The 20165-nt window shown below is 37.4% G+C and overlaps 1 protein-coding gene across 7 annotated transcripts in view; it reads right to left on the bottom strand.

The window, feature by feature from the left end:
* SMC4 (structural maintenance of chromosomes 4) overlaps nucleotides 1–20165 on the bottom strand; it is a 96707-nt gene that overhangs the window by 75712 nt on the left and 830 nt on the right. For 5 of the 7 annotated variants that reach the window (XM_053313023.1, XM_053313026.1, XM_053313022.1 and 2 more), the window contains exons 2-9: nucleotides 18248–18433; nucleotides 17055–17233; nucleotides 16283–16474; nucleotides 14379–14555; nucleotides 6236–6400; nucleotides 5441–5568; nucleotides 4223–4363; nucleotides 3862–4012 (exon numbers count right to left, since the gene is read on the bottom strand). In XM_053313023.1, the coding sequence (XP_053168998.1) occupies nucleotides 3862–4012; nucleotides 4223–4363; nucleotides 5441–5568; nucleotides 6236–6400; nucleotides 14379–14555; nucleotides 16283–16474; nucleotides 17055–17233; nucleotides 18248–18377 (1263 nt within the window). In that variant the 5' untranslated portion in view covers nucleotides 18378–18433. Of the gene's footprint in view, nucleotides 1–3861; nucleotides 4013–4222; nucleotides 4364–5440; nucleotides 5569–6235; nucleotides 6401–14378; nucleotides 14556–16282; nucleotides 16475–17054; nucleotides 17234–18247; nucleotides 18434–19537; nucleotides 19687–20165 lie in introns of those variants that run through there. The other 2 variants (XM_053313024.1, XM_053313027.1) reach the window with 2 other exon arrangements.

Below are 20165 nucleotides of genomic sequence, written 5' to 3'. Positions count from 1 at the left end.
GTACACGTGTCTCCCCAACCTCCATACAGCAAGAGACCAGTGACTGGAATCTTCCTCACAGAGATAGAAGGGGTCTTTGGTACCCCAACTTGGGTATCCGCGTCATGAAAGCCTGTGAAAGTACCTGTCGAGGGTGTACTCTCCTCAGACTCCAGTAAACATGCCAGCCAATCCTGCATCCCAATTGGGGTTACAGGATCCCGTATCCCAACTGGGGTCATTGGAAGTTCTTCCATCTCTTCCGCAATGTCTGCCGAGCCAACGCCAATGCCAGGTTCGACCTCAATATCAGCGTCGAACACGGTATCCACAATAATAGCCACTGTCTGGCTTCCCGAAGTATCCACCCGTGGTTGGGTCGTTGTCGAGGCCACCTTCGGAGCCTTCCATGTCGGCTCCGATGGCGACCAGACATTCTACAACACCAACCTTGATGTCGACACCTTGTCCTTCTGTTGGGTTCTCGACGCTGAGACGGAGTGCAACAGCGAAGGCGACTGACACGGAGTCGACGTCGGGGAAAGTGAAGCCACCCGATGTCGAGGTGTCTCAAATATCTGCCAACCCGAAGGGGAGGGTGTATGCCCAGGATTATTGTTGTGATGTTCCTTCCTCTTGCATTTTTTTCGGTGGCCACCGGAGCCTTAGCCTCCCTCTTTGAGCCCGACTGGTGGCCCAAAGGTTTTTTAAATGCCTGTGTGCCACTCGATGGCGAAATTGTCAGCTTCGCGGCTGTCAATGTCGAAGGCGCTCGGGGCGGCACTGGGACTTTAGCTTGTGTTTGTACAGCAGGTCCCAGACGTATTGATGCCGAGGAGGCTTTCTTGGGCAGCAGAGCTTCCTCCATCAAAAAAACTTTGTGTCGAGCTTGTCGGTTTTTCAGCATTTGTTTGCTGAAAGTAACAGACAGAGCAATTCACGGTATCATACCCCTCCCCTAAACAAAACAAACAGAGGCTGTGACCATCTGTTGAGGGAAGTTTACCACAGCAGTTGAAGCACCACTTAAACGTGGTCTTCTCCCTGCCCAATTCCTTCGCCGCGCACATTTGTTGTTTTCCAAAACAAATCAAAGGAGACAGCAGAAAGTGTAAAATGCTGATCAAGAAGCAGTTCGAAGGGGGGAGTCCAAGAGTGCGTCAAGTCAAAAGGCGAAATCCAGAAGAGCAGAGATTGCCATTCTAGAAGTCATTTGAAGGCGGAAGTCCGAGAGCGCGTCAAGTCAGAAGGAAAATCCGAAATAGAAGAGATTGCCGTTCCAAATATTCGTTCCGAGTACAGAACAAGTTTTCAATGAGCTACTGTTTCTAAGAACTGATCCGAAAGGTGGTCAGAAAGAAACTGACTGAAAAGACATCCAACTGTCACAAGAGGGTGCTGCAGTCACGTGCAGAAGGCGGTTGCCGGTGTCGCAAGGAGCTAGCGAATTCTAACCGAAGCTGATCTGTGCAGGCGCAGAACCCAGTATTATGGATGTCTAGAACCACTAACCAGATCAATGGATTAGGCGACAACTTTGATAACTACAACTCTACTTGACCAATATGCCAATAGTGTACACCAGTAACTCAATCCTATTCGAGCTCTTGCTACAGTTGTTTGCAAATCTTTTGCACCGTATTACCTAGTTCTGAGTTAGTCCTAGATTTAGGAGTCAACATATTTTAGAAAAGCTATAATTTTCTTAGTTTATAAACTTTGATTCTGTCAGTACAATCAAGATGAAACTGCCACTCTGTATTATCATCTTGCAGGTTGACTTACAAGCCTGGTTACAGGCACTGGTGGTGGGGAGGAGCGGCAGCCTGATCCCAGGCCACCATTGAACTCCTTACACCCTTTGGGGCAGAGCATGGTTAAATGGTGGTCAGTACTGGCTTTCTTTCAGCTGAGAAAGAGTGCAAGTGCACGTAAGACTGGGCAAGCATGGATCTATAACAGAACTATAGTGCATTGTGCTACAGGGCAAACCATACTGGATTATACTCAAAGCTGCCTTGCGCAAGTACCACTTATGCAAGACCTCACCTATTTTATTTATTGATTGCACTTTTATACCGCATTTCTGCCTTGACCAGGCACCCAAAGTGGTTTACAATATTAAGAACAAATAACCTAAGATTTATAAAATATTGTTGTATGTGGTCATTGACAGTCTTTTCAAGAGTGGAGGACAAGAGCTCCCTAGCCAGGGTGCCTCTTTTCTTGCCTTCCTCTCAGGCCACACAGGTCTTTCAGTACTTCTGGGAAGGTGGGGGATGGGCTGCACCAACTATCTTCACAGGCCAGTGCTGGTCTTTATGGGAACCGATGTTATGCTCTCCCCTGGTCTGGGCACCTCATTTCTTGCCTTCCTCTCAGTTTTAGTTTATTGATTCCTACCTTCCATTGCATCCCATACTAGTTTGGAGGTACCCCCCATCCCAACTCGCAAAAACAGATTTTTCTGAGACACAGGGGGCTACAGTGACAAGGGGGCAAGAAAACCTTGTTGCACAATCAGAACTGCACTCATGCTACTTTGTACCCAACCCATTATGGCAGTTGTACTTGCAGCTTAAGATCTGTATAAAAGTCATCTGATCTGTGTTACTGAGTAGATATAACATGCGTTTACCTTACCTATACTGTTTAATTGATCCGGTGAAAATTGGTAATTTTCTAAGTGTATATCACTTAGAATGGATGCAATCCTGTGCATACTTATTCAGGAGTAAGAAACCTTGATCAGCACAACTTAGTGATGAATAAATTCATATAGGCTTAGGTTGCAGGCATAAGCATACCTAGGTTTATGGGTGCCTGAAATCATTCCATGTTAAGAGTTTAGGATCCCCCCATTTTTAGTAACTACTAACTTGATAGTAGGTATATACCTGTACACGGAACTGGTTCCATACAGTCCCAGGAGGATGGGGTTGTTTAAAGGGTAGGGGTGGTGCTGCCTACCTGCCAGCCCATCTTGCTGCATTCTGCCCACCAGTGCTCTTGCAAAAAGTGAGTATGCAGGGCTGCAGCGTGCCTCTCTGCAGCCCTGGTCAGTGTTGTGATGCAAATGGCCGACATGCATGCACACAGCATGCATGTGCTTCGGCCATTTGCATCGCAACACTGACGGAGGCTGCAGGGAGGCATGCTACAGCCCAGTGCACCCACTTTTTGCAAGAGTGCCAGTGGGGAGAAAGAGGTGAGGCAGTAGGCAGCGTCATCCTTGCCCTTTCAAGCCCTAGTCAGTGTTGTGATGCAAATGGCCGACATGCATGCACCCCTGCCCTACGAACTGGCTCGAACACCAGTTGATGGAATTGGTTTGGTGCTCCTAGAATGGAGTGGCGAACGGTTCCATGCACATCTCTACTTGTTATTGTTGTATTATTAATTCCCAATCCTCTGTTAATGATATAGTGATACATAAAAGCACAGTCAGGGAGTCTATGGGCAAGCAATATTCAGTCATTTCTTGAATCCAACATGGTTCTATTCTTGGAAATGTCCAAAACATATGTATCAAATTAGCTCCTATACTCCCACATCTTGTACATTGATCTTGTCAGGCTAAATATATGTGGCTGAGCCTTCAAGGGGTCAAGTACTATCACTTCACGATCTTATAAAAGCTTTCTTTCAAATTAATATTTAATGTAAATGTAGGGATCTTCCAAATTCAACCCCAAGTTTCATCTGACGTGAATGTATTTAAATTCGCTCCCCATTTAATTCTTAATTTGTAATAGCACCCCACATTAAAAACTTTTCAGATACTTATTATGTAGAGTTTCTATTACTCATCTGAATAGATCCACCCGCCCCCGCAACCATTTTGAATGACTGAAATGTACAGGTGTTACACCTGAGGTCTACCTTTTCTTTATCCTTTAGAAGCTGCTTCTCTAGTTTTTTCAACTTGCTTTTTGCATGCTTTAGTTTCTCCCTTACTTGAACATCCTCCAAATCCAGCTGTGTAAATTTATTTTTATTTTCTTCTATAAATGCATTGATTTTATTGAGTTTTCTAAAAAGAAACAAAGAAACATGCCAATTAACTTTGCAATCCATTAAAATAGCATGATAAACTTAAGCTATTTTTCATCATTTTTACAAAAAAATGAAAACATAATACTCATTACAGAAAAGAAATTGATGCTCTAAAAGAAAAAAGGACTGCATATAGTACTCTTTCAAGTCTAACACCTGGAAGATAATACAATTATGAAATATTTACTTTTCCATTTCTTTTAGAGCCTTAACCCGATGTTTCATTTCGTCAGCTAGGGTAGTGCTTTTTTCATTAACTTCTTGGGTGTCTTTGTGTATTTTTTCCTTCTGTGTTTCCAGTTCAGTTATCCGTTTCTGCAAGTCATAACTAGATTTTAAGATAAAATAAAATGACTTTAAAAATTACATTCCTATTTTAAATATACTGAAATAATCACTAATAATATTATTTGTGAAAAATAAGATAGATTGATATATATAGCACATAAAGCTTGTCAAGATGAATTTGTCATCACTAATTTAATTGATTCAGAATATTTTGCATTGCTAACAGTCCAGTATGCAGCTCTCACTGGAACTGGAAGAAAGCCCCTGTTTGGTGCTGAAGTGTTATACAATGCAACACTTTTAGGCTGAGAGGATGGGGCTTGGAATAAAGTCTGGATGATCACTGGTACAGGATCCTAAGAGCCTTGTCTTGTGTGATGTCACATTTTCCTCTAATGCTGACCAAAAAGGTATACCAAACTGGTGGGAATGGAAATCTCAGATGAAAATATACTAGAGAATTCTACCCCAGCTGTTTGCATGATGCCATTGTAGATACTCTGGCACAAGCAGCACCACAACACCTCAAGTCCTACATACGTTCTCAGTGCTCAGCATAGGAAAAATACCCTCAAAGATGCTCTCTAATTAAGCAATATGAATAACCCAGTGCAATTTTCCAAAGTGGTTTTCCACTGGTCTTTTAAAAATTAATTTACTGGTGAAGAGGCCTGGCAACATACCTTCTGGATCTTTCAAATGGCATGTTGTAACTAGCTCCTCTCAATTTAATCAAGGGGAGGAACATCAGAATGCTAAATGAATCCTTCAGTGAATTTCCCCCATGCTAAATGAATTCCAATGGAATGCCAAGGCCATACTACTCATGCTGCTTTAATCCAAATGCAATTTGTTGCATTCTGATGCAACAAATAATCCAACAATAATCCAAAACATTGCTGTATTTTTAAATGATGTACACCACCTAGAGATACATATATCAGGTGGTTTATGAATATGAAATGAATAAACTCACTATAATGAGAAAGACAGATACCATGGTGAACTCTTCCTGCAGAATCAGATCTTCAAGAAGAGATCACTGGTGGAAAGACACATCACTACTCATAAGCACACTTCATCAATTCTAGAATGCTCCCCATATGTTATTACTTACATGTAGTATTGATTTATCTTATTCTTTTCCTTGAACATTTTGTTTTCCAAAGAAAGAAAATCAAGGGCTTTGTTTCGTTCTCCTTCTAAGGCATCTTTTTCTTTTTCAACCATTTTAACTCTGTTCAGCTAGACAGAATAAATACCTAGGATTTAGAGACTTTTTAATTCTAGGATAGCCTTAATTAGATACACATTAATAGCAATTTATGGAAAGTAGGGAGATAAGAGCACAATGGCAGCAGATACATACCAAGTGCTATTCATACTAAGAGTGGGTATACTTATACAGCAGTTGTCCAGGAATAACACTTAGTTCTCCTCCCAGAAAACATGCAAAATATAATCCAGAATTATTCAAAAGATGTACCAGAAAGACACTGGCTGACATCCAGACTAACAAAGTACTGGTACTACCAGAGAAGCACTGGTGCTTTTGAAGAACTAACTCAGCTCCACTGCTCAGGCAGCAGGGTGGGGGCTAGGGGGGATTTCAATGACTCCCCTTCCCCTGAAAGAAGAAAGGGGCGTTGTTGCACAGTCCTCAGGGACATATTTTTAGTGGCAGAGTGCTTCCAGAGGAAGGGGAAGACTGTCAGAATCCTCACACACATCTCTGCACAAGCACTAATATAGCATTAGTCTGGAACTCTTCAGAAGCACAGGTGCTTCTACTGTAGCGACAGTGCTTCATTAGTCTGGATGTCAGGCACTATTAGTCTGGATGTCAGGCACACTAAAATTTTATATTACATGTACACTTAGAAATTCAGTAATGAGTATTCTAAATTCTTACCTTCTCACCCCTCTGTTCATTTAATATTTCAACTCTTCGACATAATACCTGAATGGGCTCTTTTAATCGTCCCGATCCTATAATGTCTTCTAAATATTCAAGCATACCTTCATCATGCTCATTCTGCCCTTTTGGTTTCATCATTGCTATTTGTTCAACTTCACCCTAAAAAATGATTTGATAAAAATTCTGCAAGTCTTGCACAAATATAATTGCTCTGCTACAGGTGCAACTACATGAGAGAATGTTTAAGATTAACATGTTGAATCGTTATAGATCTTAACAACGGCAAATTCATGTAATCCTGGGCTCATGCCAACATTTTCAATGAATCATCATGTGATGCCTTTCTGCAGATCTAGTTCACAACTGATTTTTTCATTTTCATCCCATGGGCAGCCGAGGGAGTGGACAACCTTTGAGCAGGCAGTATATGCCCACATTAAAAGACCAATGCAAAGCCACAATAAGATGCAAGCATGCCTTTAGGGTATAGGATGCAACAAAGATCACCACAACACTATTTCATGGTGCACATATCCAAGTATGCAAATAGGCCAACTCAGGAGTCATTGTAAGTTTTAAAACTATTTTAACAAAGCATCTATCAAAGGGGGGGGTCTTAGTTCAGGGGGTCACAGGGGCAGTTTTCTTATGAACTCGTAACTAAGACACTGGAAACAGAACTTGGGAAATACACATTGTGAAAAATAAATTTTCAAAATGGAAGGCTACTACTACAAAGCAATATATCCCTAGAAGAAACAAAGGAAATAAGATTGTTATGGACTACCACATTACAGAATAAGAGTTAACAACTAGACATAAGGTTGTTCTACCTTAACTATGCAGCAATACTCCATATAGATCTTCCTAATTGTGTGGATAATTTCCATGCCAGCAACAAATCTATTTGATTGGAAAATGTACAAGGCAAGCCAAAGCATATGTTACACCCAGGAAAATTGTTTCCCAAAAGAGCATGTAATGTTAGGTCCTGTTTACACATCTCCTAGAGGTAAGATCGAGGCAAAGTACAGTTTGCTTTGTCACAAACAGAAATAAAAATCAAGTACTCTGGTGAACAACATTGCTCGTAATTTTCTTGGAAACTGGAGAACTGAGATATGGCTGAAGCCTATTCATGAAAGAAGTGCTAGAAATCCTAGCCTGCATAAAAGGAAAATTGTGTGCTTTGATGCAGATATCTCACTACACTTTTGATACCATGAACTCCCAATTACCATGTAGGAAATGCTGAACACAGCTTTAAAAAAGTACGTACAACATATAGATTATGAGCGTAACATTGAAGAAAATTTTATTCTCAAGTACATTTAACTTTAGCAAATAAGATTAACATGTATGCAATGGCTACAGAAGGACAAACTATATAGAACTGCATTTGGTCCATGGAAGGTAATACCAACAGTGGCCTTCATCCAAACTTATGATACGGTTGCAGAAGAACATTCTTCTCGCACAAAGGGGGAGGGGGCAATTTTTGACAATCCCCTTCCTTCTTCAGTCCCATCTTCTGAAAATATGTCCCTGAAAGACTCACAACCATCAGGGACATTGGGGGGGGGGAGAGGAGACTGGGGAATGCAGAGGGAGGAGGAATTACTGGCAATTGCCTCTTCTCCACTTGCGTGGGTAGGACCTACTTCCCAAGTACAGCATTAGTTTGGGTATCTGCCAGCATGTGCACTGCTTATTTAGAATAAACTGACCATCAAGGCTCAGATCAAACAATATTTTAATAAGAGAAAAGTAATCCACATTCCACAACATATATGATTTAAAATAACCCACCTCATGCCAAGCCTGAACTAGATATCTGGCTAACAAAAGATAAACTGGGCACTCTGTTCAGTGCCAAAAGCCACACAAAACCCTTATCAGGGATAGGTCAAGCAACAGATAACAGACACTTTTAACATGTCCATAACAGTTGCAAATAGATATTATTGTACTTTCAATCTAATGTAGGTCTAGAATTATTCACTATTCCACTGATTTGTTACAGGATTATTGGCTATGTAACTTGAGTTTTCAAGTTACATGTTCGGCATTGGACTCAGGATCAAAAAAGAGACACTGAAGTGCAAGCTGAACCAAGTTGCATATTTTAGTCTGTCCAAAGACTAGTAAAATTCCAGAAAAGGAGGTTCTGTTCTTTAACCTTTGAGTACTGCAAATCCGTCAACCCCATCTAGAGCTGTAGTTCAGAATCTTCAGATAGCAAACAGCAAAACTGCAGCAGTGAGCATTCTCCTGCTATCGAAGCTTGGAGAGTCCCGATTCAAATGCTAACTACAGATCAGGGTGGATAAAAAGCAATTTAAAAATATAAAATAAATGATGTATAATTTAATTCATCTTTTAAATTTCAGTTATAGTGAGATTCTCTTTTAAAATCAGCCTATGTTAAAATCACTGAACACATATGAAATTAAAACCTAGGCTTATATCTGAAAACTAATATATGACACAGTATCCAGACAGCGTCATATGTTTGCTTTCCTATATAAAATTGAACTGTGGATAAAATAACTGCTTAAATTAAGACCAAAAAAAGTATGGCACAATAATACACTATATTTATTATTATGGGCCTGATCCTAAGTGATTGACATGTTATTCCAGGGACTAGGCTACAGAAAATGTCATTCAATTTCATCGGCATCATCCACCAAGTCCATGTTTGGAACTGAGCTCTGTAATCTGCTAAATTATAAATATTTATTTATTACAATCTACAAAACAAGCTTACACTTCACTATTAGAACACACTGACCTATCTAGTAACCACCAGCCCTTGCTTCTAGAAAATTCTAGGTACTGCACCTACAAGTAGTGTTCAAAATAGGTTTAAAAATAAAATATCATTCGTGTTGTAAATATAACAAACTTCTAATTACTACCCTCATTCAGGTGGCCTCAATAAGCAAAGAGCAATGTATTTTCTAACAATAAGTATTGCCATAGGTACTACAATACAGCAATTTATATAATACATTTTTTATAACCCTCAATTTATATAAAACATTTTAAATGGTTGTGAAGCACTCAGTATACACATTTAAGAACATATCTAAAGGGTAAATGGGAAAACTTGATCTAAATCAGTCTCCTCCACCCCCACAGATAACTTAAATCAAAACACCTTGCTACAGATTCTCCATATTGGGCATTTTCATTTTCATCTCTGAATCATTTGTAGCATTTCATTAAGTGTGACATATCCTCTTTCACTATTCTTCTGACTGGTATGTGTAGATTTCAGCTGGCAAAGCTATCCACCTTTCTGCATTATGTACAAAGTAATGCATTTTTGTAACTATTATAATCTAGCAAAATATCAATAATTAGTAAGGCTTCAACTAATATGTTGAATTGCTATTTCCATTTTTAAAATATATATTATGGTTAGTTTATTTGGAAATACATATAGAATGAATATTAAGTTATGTTCACACTTTTTGTATGGATTATAACTTTTATATTTTGGCTTCATAAGAACCATAAAATATGCAAAATAAATTCTCCAGAATCACACTGGTTCACTTCCACTACTGTTTTTAAAAGAGAGAAAGAGAAAGGGCACACACACCAATACACTTGACACCACTCGAGTTCCACAGGAAAATATTTGTATGGATAACCAACACATCCCTACAAAACTCAGACTAAAATATTAATTAATGTAGTTTCATATGATTTTTGTGATTCAAGTTTTATGAAATGCAAATCAAACATATTATTTTTGGATTATATTACTGAATGAGGTAGGTATGCTGGACACCAATTTATCATAGGCCTTTAGTAATTTTGAGAAGGAAGCCATGAAAGCAACCAACATCCCACATAAACTATTGCCATATAAGTTATAGTAAGATGAGATAAGTTATACTGCTACACACTTTTCAGATTAAAAAAAGATTCTATGAGAATATTTTTTGTCAAGATTTTTTTTTAAATGAACACAAACTGCATACAAAATTTCACAGGATAAATTGCTGTTTATTTTGCAATCATTTAATGGTAGCACATTTTTACTTTACATTTTGTTTTATCTCAAATAAAGCAGAGGTGTATACACACACACACACACACACCCCACAATTAAAAAAAAATCCTTAATTTGCAGAGAAGATTAAAACCTCTCTGTTTTTAAAAATATACCACAAATATGCTATCATTCTTAATTTAAACTGATCAACACAGCCACATCCTAAAGTTAATCTTTTTACCAGTTTAAGACAGTCCATTCTGTTGTTAAAAACTACATTATGTTCAAAGTGAATTCTGCCTATCAGTCATGTAGTCAAATAATTCCTAAATTTAAAATGAGACTTAATATTAAGTTTTTAAAAACCTCTTCAAATAAGAATATAAACTGCTGGTGTAAGAAGTGTACATAAAGAGCTAAACTTAAAAATTATGTGGTGATATTTAGCAAATAACTTTGGCCAGGATCCAGTGAAAACTTCTGCATTTTTAGGTTCCATTGATTTCAAATGTGCTTACTTCTCCTAACTGGAAAAAACACTGAAGTATGAAATACCTAGTTTGGCCAGATCATGCAGTAACTTTCAGGAGTGATTAACATACACAGTTGAATTACAGACAAATTAACATATTGATTAAAGCTTTAAGGCCAAACAAATTTCGCCTTAATCTTAATTGTTCAGCAACCTCTTTTGCTGCTTTTAAGGCCCGTCTCAAGACATACCTGTTTCACCAGGTGTTTGCCCTTTAGTTTGGTTTTTTAAAAATTGTTATTGGTATTGCTGTTCACAGCTTAGAGTCTTTAGAGGAGGCGTATATAAGAATTTTTTAATAAATAAAATAACAGAAATATGTTAATGAAAATAAATGGATTTCAGATTAAAATATTCTGCTAAGCACATAAAAAATAAATTTAGCTTAATTGAACCATTATCTTAAAGTTTACCTAACCTGCTTTAAGTAAAAAAGGCAATTCAAGAAATCATACTTTTTAAAATCTCCATTACAGTAAGTTATTTTAAAAAATAAAATAAGGGGACTACAAAACAAGATTCAACACAATCACACAACAGCCTTCATTTGGAAAGGAAAATTGGCACCCCACACCCCCAGGTGGCTCCTCATCCCACACATATATAAGATTCTTTGACTCCTGAATCAAAATTTCAGCTTGATTTTTTGCAGCGGTGGGGGTGATTCTGGATTCTAACTATATGCATCCTGTTAAGGGCAGGTATTCAGAGTGCCTGGGCAAAGGAGATTTTCAGCTCCTCCTCCTTCTGTATTTTCCTACAAATACGACAAATATTTATATACCACTTTTCAATAAAAGTTCCCAAAGCGATTTTGTACGCTCTACATGAGACTGTCTCCCTCCCATCAAAATCAGGGATCCTTTAGTGCAGCATTTTATTAGGTGAGACTGCTGCTAACAGCAGATAACGTTAGCAATATACCACCATGCCTCCCAAAAGCATCAAAATAATACTCAGTAGGTGCAGACAGACCTCTTTCTATCTCTATCAAGTTCTGCAGTTCTCAAATGATTTGTCTCTCTAAGAAGCAACCAGATATGAACAGTAGTTTTTAATCTCAATGAAGCACACTGTTATGCTCACTAGTAACCTATACTTGAAGAAACTTTGGGTATTTACACTGCAATTAAATGGTCTTGCTCAGTTTCTTTATAAGTCAAAAAGATACAAGCATTGCAATAAAAATGCAATCATATATTTTGTGTGCAATTAGTTATCACACTAATTCAGCGTGGTACAAAATTAATAATATATCTAATAAGCAATGTGTCATGTACTATTTACTAAAAGAGTAAAAATATTGAATATTTAAGAAGTCATGAAGAGCACACTCTTGGCTAGTAAAAGCACTGACTGTAAATCAATGTGATGTAAAGTAGTTAGTATGCACATTTATTTAGAAAGTATCAGTAATAAACAGGAAACTTGATTTAAAATTGGTGTGGGGGTTTGGGGATGATTTAAATCAAGCCACCTGTCCTCAGAGTTCTAAGCAACATTGTACAGTAAGTGTAACAGAGAATCAATCTAGTTTAGTCTTCTATTTAGCTATGTCACATATTTAAATTTGAGGGCCTAAACTTGGCTATTTAAGAACACAGAATAGCTTAGGAAGTAAGGAATATAGCAGTGACATTATCTGAGTTACCAAATCAAATGTAAGTAGCATTTCAGTTAGCCATTTGTCCAGGGAAAACTCCTCTTTCCAGGGATTTAGCTTGCCAGGATCATCATGTTATACATTACGCAAGTATATACTTGATAGTGGGTAAAGCTTTTTATGGGCTGGTACAAGAGTCTATGTTCCAGCTTTGTACAAACTATTGCACTGTTCATAAAGCAGTGCTGCATAGTAGGGCAAATTATTTTGTAATTTAAAAAAAATCTTTCAGCGTGTAACAGTCATGAAAACTGATATTTATGTAATCATGTATAACAAAGTATGTTATGAAGTTATTCATTTTGCAAAAATCCATGTGGTGTTGCCACCTGTTCATTGTATCAAAGATTTTAAAGAGTCGGGAGCTTGTTATACTTTATTACTGAAGTTAGCTAATTAGTGAATTATTTTTTAAAGAAATCCTTGACAAAATCAGTTGTATGAATATTGTAGGGACATCCATGTACTACCCAGTGTTCCACAAGAAATTGTATTAGTTTATCCTTAACTATAAACCACTGTGATTTACAGAAACTTGATGAAGTTAAAGAAATCTGATCCCTTGCTTGCATTGATGAAGAAAATAAGCATCACTAATGATAGAAAGCCTAGCTGTATCTACAAGTCCATCCCTTTTAAGTACAGAGCCTACATCAAAGTATTTTCAGGCCACAGCTATAGGCCATCATTCAAAAGCACCTTAAGCCTGCACAAGTGTTACTGTACAAAAAGGAAGGCTTTTTGCCCAGGTTCTGCAGCTCCTTTAGGAAGGGCATTCCTATTTCTGAGTTTCAGAAGCAACTTGTCAAGTTATAAGAGGGGCTGAGTATGTAGCACCCACCACACAGCCCTTTGTATTGCAATCTTTGCCACTCCCTGAAGTGTCCTTATGACTTTATAAACTCCTAAATGAAATTCCAAGCTTAGTGTTAATATTACATAAGCAGTAACTCGATTTCATTTGTTTTAAAATTCTTTATGTATATCTCAGAAAAGTTACTTACCCTACCTCACAGCACCACTGAAGCCCATCAAATCCAACAGCATATACCCCTCAGTCAATGCTGGTATTTTTTCTGCCAATCATGGTTTAAGGCAAATACTATTTCAGAGTTTGTCAATATTTATACATTTAACTGAACATAAAAGCTCTCTAAGTTAGTTAATTATGAAAAGCTGAATTTCTCACACAATTGTTTCCCGGGTGATTAATGTGAGGATTCAGCCATTATCATGTAACTGAAAGTGGAAATTATTGAATATCAAGTTACATCACATGTTTCCAGGAAGAGGAGTTGTTTTTGCCACACGTTAAACTAAGTATTATGAATTATGCATACCTGTCTTTAAACACAGTCTTCTGAATGTATTTTAGACCTTAGCTTCTGCCATAGTGAAAACAAATTTAAACAATTCTAAAAATGTATACAATGAACTTGATGCTTTCATTGCGCATGTAATGGTCAGTGCTTCGGAAGCAAGGAAGGTATCAAAAGACTAAGACAATGTTTATTTCAATCATATAGTTAATGTTTATGAATTCAAATACAGAATCGACACCACAGGTAACAGAGGAATACGAAACAAAGTTGCGTAATTCCTGCTACGCTTAAGCAGCACAATAATATTGGGGTTAAGATTATCTTTACTACACCAATATTTACGTGCTGCTAGGGCGTAACAAGTATGACAACCGTTCTACTCACTTGCCTATCTACAACACAGCAACCAACATACCAGAAATTTCTCCAATTGATTCTCTTCCTTAAAATTCTGAAGCAGCATATAATGATTTGCATATTTACTATGACATACAAATCATGATGTGCTGCTAGGGTACCTTAAGGCTTCCAAATGCAAGTTCATCACAGCACCTAGACAAGCTTAATCAGAAGCATTATATTTAGTAACAAAACAACATTTAAATGATTACCTGTAAAATCAAGAACCGGTTATGGTCAAGGTCTATCCCATGACTTCGAAGCAGAATCCCAACATCTTTAAATGTTGTTTTCTTCCCACTGATATGGTATACTGAAGAATTATCTTTGCAGGCTGTTCTGGAAACACAGAAATTGCTGTTGGGAATGACTTCATAATCATCCCCTTCCTGTTTGGAAGGAAAACAAACCCAGAAAAACAATTGTTAATATAAAACCATAGGTCTATCCCAGATTTCAAATAAAGTAGTTTTGTTCTCACAAATCTGCTAGGCCATAGATCACAGCACCATTGAAGCCCATAACATATGCATCTTAGTCAATGTTAGTATTTTTGCTGTCAGCCTTTGTACTGGAAACATAGAACCTCACCAAGTGGTCTAAAATTAAAAGATTTTTCTGCTAACATCCTCATACACAGGCCAATCCTATACATATTTCTCAGGAGCAAGCCCATTGAGTTCTCTGGGACTTTTCCCCAAGTGTGCACAGGATTGTAGAATTAGTCTTTGCCTAACAGCACCTTGTATAACAGATGCCTGTTTCCTGTCTCCTTCCAGTCAACTTACAAAGTAGAATCTCCTGTCAGTCCAGAGGTTTAGTCCTGGTTTCTAGCACAAAAAGCTCTTAAATTACTTGAATAATATGTTTTATAATTTGGAGAGGGCTGAAAAAATTGGGGTGTTGTATTTTAACTTCCAAAACTACACAAAATTATTAACTAAGCCTGGGCAACTTTATGACAAGCTACACATAATTTTTTACCTCCCCAAAATTTAAAAAATTTCCCCATGAGGTTTCCACACACACAAAAATTTAAAAACTGGTTTGTCCTCCTGGTCTAATCCTTTATAACTTAATTCGTTCTATTAATTTAAAAATTAGAAAAATAACTTTTAAAAAATTATTAGAAAGGGTTGAAATGTATTAGATGTCAGTAGACTTGCGGAGTTTGTTTCAGTTCTAGATTTATATTCATTTATGAGCATAGTATTTCAACATTTTAAAAAACTGTGATAATGTAGCTCAAAAAAGTACACATTGTGGCAATTAAAAATTAAAAAAAAATACACACTGCTCCCACCACACTACTGTCTCTTCCATTGTGTACAAAGAAATCGCTACCATCGAAACACACCAAGCTCTATTTGATCTGTTAATCCAATAATAATTTTCATAATATTGAAATAAGTTTTAGCATGCCACAAGTTTTGGGTTGGGCTTTTTTCCTCCCCTATGCTAACATTTTACCAGTGTACAACACTTGAAAGTGTGGGCAAAGATTTCGAATTCAACTTAAACACTGACCTTTGTAAAAGTAGGGCTAATGTAAAGGCTTGCATATAATAATAATTATTTATTATTATTACATTTTATATAATGTCAATTTTAAAATATTATATAGTTTACAGTTTTGTAATTTATAATTAACCATACCAGAACTATTTAAAAACACACTCACACACGTAAGCCAATTGAATTTTGAGATGATGATTTCTTTAAGAGGTCTTCTACAGCACATTTATAGTTTACACACACACCCATCTAACTAGCCTAAAACACATCAAACCTCATAATTTCTCTAGCAGTCCTTACAATGTGCATAACTCGCTCAAGTACATTTTGACTGAAACTAAGATATATTAGAGAGTTGCAAATCACATTACCAAAAATAGACAACACGGTTCAGATTAAAACATAAAGCAGAAAATGAGCACTCTGCATAACCAATTACTTTCCATTTTCTACATTTTTAAATAAAGTACAAGAATGCTCAATATTTTCCCCATAATGTAATAGTTCTACCTGAAGATAATCAATAAAATGATTTAAAAAATATAGGGCACTAAGTGATGAAGTTTCTCCAACTTTAACAAAACGAGAGAGAAAAACATACCTTGTCAATGATCTTTTGAAAATGAACTTCTACAGTGCAACTCTGAATATCTTTATGTTCATCAGAATTATGAATCAGTACTGAAAGCTTTTTAGATCTTATTTTTTGTGCCCGATAACCAAACACAAATAACATGGAATCAATCACATTAGACTTTCCACTGCCATTTGGTCCAATAATGCATGAAAAACGCTGCATAATAGAAAAAGAAATCACTCAAGTTTAATAGCTACAAGCAATTACACTTCATTGCTTTGTAGACAGTTTAAAATACTGTTACACCTAGTGCAGGAAATTGTGAACTACTGGAAAGCTTAGTTTTTACAGCCAAAGGTAAAAAGTATAACCTATTCAAAGACACTACCAGTTAGCTCATATTTCTAAAGTTTATCCTGTGGACTCTACAAAATGAACAGTATCCAGTCAGTAGAATGTTACAAAGAAACATGTTCGTAATTAGCATAAAGAGCATCAAAATGTTTATATTATACACACTTCTTATATACACATTTCTTATATAGAGTAATTGAATCACTGATCATTATTCAAAGAATCAAATAAAGAACAGAACAAGGATTTTGTCCACTTTTAACAGCATGAACTCCAAAGAAAGTACAGACAATAGTAATTCTGACTCCTTCATTTAACTCTCCCCCACCCACCCCACCCCCATATTAGCTGGCAATATAAAGTTTCCACTTCACTGTAAGAAGCAGCATCAGAAAACAAAAGTCTTACCTCGGCTTAAAAATCACTTAAAATAGACAGATACCTTATGAAACGGTCCTAGAATTTGCTCCCCAGCATAAGATTTGAAGTTCTGGTTTACAATGTGAGTTATCATGAGACGAGGAGCTCCAGCTTCATTGGTCATTGCTGGAGGTGGGGGAGGAGAGATGCTACTCAAAATCTCTGCTAAACTTCGATTGTCAACTACTCCGTCCGAGACTGCTAGAGATATCCAAACACAAACAGAAAGACACAAACTCACTTAATGACTACACCTCTAAAACTTCTGATCTACAGAGCAACAAAACAAAACAAAACAGAAGCTAAGCATTCTCTTTTCCTGTACCACCACTACTATAAAGAAAAACACATTTCTATCCATAGACTGAATAACTAAGAAAGATCTAAAATGTGCCTCTTCCATTTACTGGAGGATATATTCTATCATTACCGAGTTGCATTCTAAAACCAGACCAACAGTTTTCAAAGTAATAGGCTGCTAAAACAGATACTACCACATTTCATCCATAGAAATACAAGAAAACAGGCTAATCTTCCTACACTTTTGCCTTCTCAGGCATGCTCAGAGCTTACGTACACTGTTAAGGAGGTGGTCTAGTGATCGCTGCACAATGCCCCCGCAAGCTGTAGTGACAGCAGCACTATTCCTCAAAGACAGGAAGTTTGTCACACACACAAGAAGCTGACCACTTAGATTTCACCAAGACGTAGAATTTTTTTTAAAAAATGTTTTTTTAACTCCTCCAGGCAACATTTTCGTTCAATAACTGTCAGGTGTCATTTTTCAGACATTAACCTACTTGTCAATACAAGACTAAAATTCTTGATGACAAATGTATTAAACTGCTGTTGCTTCCTTTTATGCAAGCATTTTGTACTGCAGACAGTACAACATGAACAGCTCAAACATACTTAAAGCAGTAATTGCCTAAATACACACAAACCACAACCAGCTATTTTTCACACCACTTCAACATTATCCATTTAGATAACTGATTGCTATTTTGGCATAATGTAAAGAGTACAGACTAAATAACAGGAAAATTAATGGCTTGGTCTCAAAGACAGACTCTGCTTTTAACATTTTACCTGAAACATTTAAAAACAACATGAAAACCATCACAATAAGTAAAACTGGACTTGCTTTAACTTTTAATAGGGTACCTCCATGGCCAGATTTTTAAACAAAATATATCAGGATGATAAGAGACTGACCTTGCTGAAGTACTTCAGTGGCTTGCGTACTTGCTTCTTTTGCAGCTTCCCCATCTTTGGAGGACTCCTCCAAGGACTCATTGCCTTTGTGATGAGCTGCTGTAGATATTTTAGTTCTTTTGCTTGGCATGATTTCTGTTGGCTGCTCCAATTCCAAAAAACCAAACTACAGAATGACTGTATCTTCTTTGATAACATGAAGAAGAGAAACCCAGTGACCTATATGTTGGACATACTATCCCTTACAAATTATAACATTATGTGCCCAATACCCAGTACTAATCAAGATCTGAATGCATTTTTAAATTTACTCCAAGATCTGTATGCAAGCCATTTATGATGACAGGAATGCACTGTCTTCTCCTCCACACATAAATATCCACCATATTGGGACAGGTATGTCAATGTATAGATAGGCAATACATGACATGGTATACATGTCAATCTATACATAGATTTGTATAGAAACGGTATTTGTTTCTATGTATTTTTAAAAAAACCTAAGCTGGTTAAAAAAAGAACCACTTCCCTGATTAGGCACAATTGTCAGGTTCAGTAAGCATTTTGTAACGTAGAAATTCAATCTTGAGCCTTTTTTTTTAATTCTCAGAAATGATTCTACTTATGTTCAATATCCTAAATCAGTCCAATGGTCCTCAAATTCTTGCCATGAACACTCATTTTTTTCAATAAAATTAAAAATCTAAAGGACCTTTTAAATAATTAATGCCTGGCCACAAAATCAATATGAAACTCCACAAGTGGGTATATAAAGAATTATTGAGAAAGGAGTGGGATTTGAAAGCAAAGAAAACATGGTTAATTTACTTAATAAATCTTACTGTTAGAAAGATTTCTTCAAATGAATGACACCAAATAAAAGATATCTGACCCTACATCAAGTATGAAGAATGTTTTGTAGCAGCACCTCCCACATTTTGGAGTAGAGGAAACTTATTAATAGCACTTTCTTTAAGCCAATGGTACACTTACAAAATAAACGGGAATAGTTCTGTTTCATTGACATTTACAGCCTCTTAGAGTCTAAAGGAATCAGCCTGAGAGAACCAAAGTTTGCTTTTAAATGTTAAAGACAGATATGTTTTTCAAAACGACTGCTTTATGTTTATTCACATTATCTTACAACTATTGTGGAAAATTAAGAGTCCTCATAAACGAAACAGGCTTTCACTATAGACCCTTCATAAATCCATCACCTCCTCCCCTCCCCACATAGCTTGCCTCCAATCAAGGGGGCCAAATTAGCGATGTTTTCCTAAAAGTACTTACAGAGCCACTGCCAAATATCACTCATCAGCTCAGGGCCGCCGCGAAATCAAAACTCTGCTGTGAGCCGAATGCAGAAGTTTTAAAAATAAATGGTTTGGCGTGTTCTTCAAGACTGTACTGGAATCAGCCACCCCCTTCCCTAACTTTGATGTGTGCGTGCCTTTTCATCATGTTCAGCTGCGAGCGAGAGCAGTTGAAGTGTGTGTTGTTTTTTAAACGAAAAAGAAAAAGCAGGATTTCACCGCTTAAACGGCTGAGAATAGAGAGGAGCAACCCCCTCCCCGCGCCAAAAAAGCCTCCCACAACTGACGAAAGCGTATGCTTATAAAAAAAAAGGGGGGGGTAACTATGACCCAGAATGATATTCTGACAGCCCACTCCAGATCAGTCTAGGAAAGTATTGTGCAAAGATCAAAAGTCAGGGAGTTGACATGGCTTTATCGATTGCAACGGAAATGCCAGAACACACCGTCTCTCCACCCCAAGCCCCCACCCCCACCCCCAAGTGGGGTGGGGAGCAGGCGAGAAGGAAAAGCGTCCGGCTAGAGAAGAAATTCAGGCTACCTCCTTTTTCCTCTCACAGGGTAAGGCGGGGGAAGGAAGCTTTCCCCCTTTTAAGCCAAATCCA

Source organism: Hemicordylus capensis, chromosome 3, assembly GCF_027244095.1.
Source record: "Hemicordylus capensis ecotype Gifberg chromosome 3, rHemCap1.1.pri, whole genome shotgun sequence".
NCBI lineage: Eukaryota > Metazoa > Chordata > Lepidosauria > Squamata > Cordylidae > Hemicordylus > Hemicordylus capensis.
This window is presented reverse-complemented; position numbering and strand designations above follow the sequence as displayed.